Source organism: Sardina pilchardus, chromosome 13 (genome assembly GCF_963854185.1).
Source record: "Sardina pilchardus chromosome 13, fSarPil1.1, whole genome shotgun sequence".
NCBI classification, from domain to species: domain Eukaryota; kingdom Metazoa; phylum Chordata; class Actinopteri; order Clupeiformes; family Clupeidae; genus Sardina; species Sardina pilchardus.
In genome coordinates this window covers 20782920-20787919 of record NC_085006.1, presented here as the reverse complement: position 1 = coordinate 20787919, position 5000 = coordinate 20782920, and the positions used below count along the sequence as shown (strand labels likewise).

Sequence of the window (5000 nt, the reverse complement as noted above, 5' to 3'; positions counted from 1 at the left end):
TCTGATGGTATTTGTTGCCCTCCTTTAAAGCACAGGTATAAGGTTCTCTCACTCTATCTATTTCTCTCTCTCTCTTAATCTTGTGTGTGTGTGTGTGTGTGTGTGTGTGTGTGTGTGTGTGTGTGTGTGTGTGTGTGTGTGTGTGTGTGTGTGTGTGTGTGTGTGTGTGTGTGTGTGTGTGTGTGTGTGTGTGTGTGTGTGTGTGTGCATGTGTTTGTGCGTGTGTGTATGTTACTGACCAACTGTTTACCTCTCAGGACATTCGACCACTGAGGGCGGGCCGATGCCAGTTTTACACCAGTGGGAACAGCTTCATCTATGAGAATTACTATGCGTCGGTAAGTCATGCCCTGTCATTCTTACAAGTACATCATTAGGACAGGGAGACCACACACACACACACATATACACGCAGACACACACTGACACGCACACACTCACACACTGACCCTTACACACACACGCACGCAGGCACGCATGCACGCACACACACACACACACACACACACACACGCACACGCACACGCACACGCACACACACACACACGGTCTCTCTCTCTCACACACACACACACACACACACACACACACACACACACACACACACACACACATACTCGGAGCAGTTTGGAGCAGTGTAGCGGGTGGAGGAAGCCCCTGGGGTCTCCTAATCTGTCTCCACCTATGGGGTCTGGTTGAGCACAGAGCCATCACACATCCAAGACTGATTGTGAGCAGATTGCTCTCTCTGTGTGCAAAGGCCCTGCTCTTTCTCTCTTGATTGTTTCGCCTTGTGCGGCTTGTGTGTGTGCTTTCTCACAAACGAGTTGGACAGAAGTTTAATTTGGGATAAAAACTTTTATGAATGTATAATTACTCATTATGAAATCATTTGTTTGGTGTCTTGGCACTGTATTTCAGCAAATTCTACCAGATTCTCCATAAAACATACTTCACAATACAACCAATGCAAAATGGTTCTCATTAATGTCGACTTTTATACCAATGTGAAATTTTCACCTCTTATTCCCCCCATGAGTTATAAAACACCCTACAACAACTTGAAGGGAAAATCAGCATTGAACTTAAAATCGAAACCTGATGGGAATTGTTTATAATGCCAGTTTATGAAAGGACAGGTGTGCATGTGGTGTGGTGTCTGTGTGTGTGTGAGAGAGCGAGAGAGTGTGTGTGCCTATGTGTGTGTGTGTGTGTGTGTGTGGGCGTTTGCGTGCTCGAGTCTCAGGGGTGTGCGGGTGCATATTCATGTCTGTGTGTGAGTAAACAGTAAAAACAAAGCGTTTGTTAGAAAGCACATAGTCTCGCTAATCAGAACATCCTGAGGCTAATTTTGGAAACATAAAAGTCAACCTCTCGTCCAAATTTAGTGATCTTCACGCTGATTTTCAGAGGACAGAAGACAGTGTTCAGAGACAGATTTTATGGTTGACGGTTTTCATTCTCCCACGGGGCCTCCGGCTGGCTTTGAACCGTTGATTTGTAACTCTAAATGCACGCCATTCACAGCATCTGCCCTGCCTTAGATGCCTGATGTTAGATTGGCATCGAGAGTAGGTATTGCAACATGCAGGATCATGTTGATGTGTAGATGTGAGCAGAGTTCGAATAGAACTACTACAATCGGGGGTTCTTTTTAACTCAAATGTCAAGAGTGTAATACACTTATGAGACTATGAGGCTACATCAACACACACAAAGGTATTTATGTACATCAATAGTAGTGTAATAGCCTACAGTAGACAATTACACTGACAAGACTTAGCAGTAAAAGAACCAATATGCCACAGGGACTTCTAAATTCTAAATTCTAAAAGGGGTATAGGCGATATTAGTGAGGTCTGGGAGTCTCTCCCCAAAGAAAATGTTGACATTTTTGGCGGCTAAACACACCATTTTAATGCAGTTTGGAACAGACAGAAATGCAAGTTGCATTACAGAAGAAAATATTGAATATTGCAATCCCCTCAGACTGTTGCTTTTATCTCGTGTGGAGAGCAGAGGAGGTGAATGTGTGGAGATGGAGGAGGACAGGGTTAGTGTGGTCAGTATTCACTCCCTTCTAGCTGGAGCTGGAGGTGGGATTCAGTCAACACACTCTCCGCCTCGGGCAGGTTTGTGGTGAACAGGTCTGGCACATGCATCTCCAAGGTGGGTGCCACACATTGGTGGTGGTTGGCAAAGTTCCCACTTCACTGTAAAGCGCGTTGGGTGTCTTGATAAAGCACTGTATTGTTGTTGTAGAATAGATAGATAGATAGATAGATAGATACTTTATTGATCCCCAAGGGGAAATACAAGTAGAATAGAATCGAATCTATATTTTCCACCCGCATGGAAATTCATCTTGTTTATGTTGTTGTTGTTGTTGTTGTTGTTGTTGATGATGATTTGGGTGTTGGTTGGTGTGGTCAGTACTCACTCCGTGTCTGCGCAGGTTCCATGCCAGGGCCTGATGGAGACGTGCAGCATGAAGGTGCGCAGTGGGACCTGCTACTGCTGTGACCTCTACGACTGCGCCAAGTGAGTGTCCAGAGCTCCCTCTCTCTCTCTCTCTCTCTCTCTCTCTCTGCATCCCTTTCTCTCTCACACACACACTCTCTGCATCCCTCTCGCATCTCTCTCTTTCTCTAGATCCCCCTTTCTCTCTCCTTCTCTCGCTCTCTCCACATCCATGCATTTCTTTTTCTTTCTCTCCCTCCTCTTGTCTAAGATCCCTCTCTCTTTATCACTCTTGAGGCCAAGTTATGGTTCACGCTATAACGAGAGTTGCTCAGCAAAAACAGACAGTTGCAGACAGGTGTTGCAGAGCTGTAGGCTTTCATAGTCTAGCGTCAGCAACATCTTGTCTAGTAGAAAGCCAGCTAGTGTCTATTACATACAGTAGGCTACTTCTTGACGCAACAATAGAAATCAAACTCCAGTATATTTTTGGGTTGATATCAACCAGAGTGTGTGACAGTGTCTGCGCCATTTCAAATGTTTTAATGTGTGTGGCAAGCTCCGCGACTCCCCAGCACACACACATTTAAGGCCGGCGCCCACCGGACACGGCGCTCAGCGGTGTGGGCTTGACGCGCAGGATTTTAGAACAGTTTTCTAACCCTGTGTGGCTGCCACGTGGCAGATGTTTCTAGTGGGCTTTGCTCCTTTAAACTTCTATTTTTTTCTTGTCGCGTTGCATACTTGTACGGTGGGCTCCGGCCTTTAGGGCCCTTTTGTAAACCTGCCGCAAAGCACAACGTAAGGCTTGTTCTTATCTTACACTCGATAAAGTGATTAATTTCTTGCCATGCACTCCATTTCCATTAGAACTTGTGCCCAGGGGTGTGTCAATTAACAACATAAGGTGTGTTGCTTTTGTCAGACTATGTTTTCGATTGTAACCCTTGTCAGTCGATAGTGAAAATAAGTAACTGTAGAACTGTTCTGTTGTTGCCTATGAGACCACAGTCAGGTTAGTTTCACTTTGCCTATGAGTTCAAATAATAGGCATGTGCAGATGCATTTACTGTAGGCTATAGGCTATTTAGTCACAAACAGGTTTTTAGTAAAGCAAAGCCATACAAAGCCATACATGGTCTCATGTGCAAGCAGATTCCTTCAAATGTGCTGACTGTCAAAATACTATTGCACTGTTTGAAGTTGTGCTGCTTGCTGTTAAAGAGAATGACAGATGACACTCACATTGGTTTAAAGGACGTTACGCCCAAAACTCACCCATGACTGATTGAGAAACTATTTTTGAACAATGCGCCCGTTCTCTGATGACAAAATCACGCCCTTAAACACCCTTAAACTTGAAGTCTCTGACCATGTGTTTCCGATCGCTAAAATAGAGCCCTTTGTCTAGAGACACTTGTCTGCTGCAAGTGATTAGCATTCACTAATTATTTCACACTTTCTTTCTCTCTCTCTCTCTCCTCATGTTTGTCGGTATCACTCTCTTTCTCTCTCTCTTTTTTTGTCATTTTCGAAAGAGTTTGTCTCAGAGTTTGTTCAAACAGCACCACACAAAGTCTGACATATAAGGCCAAACTCCATGTACGATTGGACCCCACCTCCCCTGTCTTCCTTAGAAATGGCTGTAAAATGCAAATGGCTTTTGGCATGTGCTTCTGTTATCCTATACATATATAACACTTGGAAAAACTTGGATTTACTACATCTCATGGCCCGTTACTGGAAGCAGACGATTTCAAAGACAGGGAGGATCTTGTCATAACAGACTAAGAGCAGACACTTGAAAGCGCCCTATCCATACATCTCATCCAGCGCCATACTGTACATCCAACACCAATCAAATGCCATATGCAGTTTTTGGTGCATTGTTTTAAGACTTTTGTTCCTATGTTTACATAATACATTTTTTGTAGCCTAATATTTTTGAAGTCACTCCAGGCAAAAGCATCTCCTTAATATTTTCTAAGCATTTATATTTTAAATATTTAAGATAAGGTGCAGTCTTATTCAGATGATCTTGTACAAAAGCTTATGGTTTTGCTATTTTCTCAGTCACTTTGGCATATTTTTGATTTGCTATTTTTGCTTAGCTAGATTATAATGAAGGATCCATTACTTACAGTAGTTGACCCCAAGGTTGGGAAACGATTTCTCAAAATAACTTGTGCAAACTGCACCACACAGTGGATTACAGTATCTGCAAAAACATGTAACTACTGTAAGTCAAAAGCTTTGTTTATGTCTCAACAGCAGATACTTATGGCAATAATTGATGTCAGTGCCATAAAGCTCCTTTGTCATTGTTATGAACAGAACAAGATAGTCAAAATGCTTAGCCATGTTGTCAATATAGCAATACACTCTAAGCATTTTCTGCAGTCTGCAGTTTTGCATATATCAATTTCAACTGTAAAAGCTACAGTACACACCAGACCGGATTCATACTGTATTTACTGTGTACTTCACGATGCCATTTGCTCTGCATTTTGTGTGCAGACAGTCATTTATTGTTATACAGG

General features: G+C 43.1%; 1 protein-coding gene across 1 annotated transcript in view; it reads left to right on the top strand.

The window, feature by feature from the left end:
* The window catches only part of LOC134099114 (transmembrane protein 255B), a 58299-nt gene that overhangs the window by 42147 nt on the left and 11152 nt on the right, over positions 1 to 5000 (top strand). Inside the window, exons 5-6 of the mRNA XM_062551875.1 lie at positions 258 to 338; positions 2456 to 2541. Coding sequence (XP_062407859.1) covers positions 258 to 338; positions 2456 to 2541 — 167 coding nt within the window. The remainder of the gene's footprint in view (positions 1 to 257; positions 339 to 2455; positions 2542 to 5000) is intronic.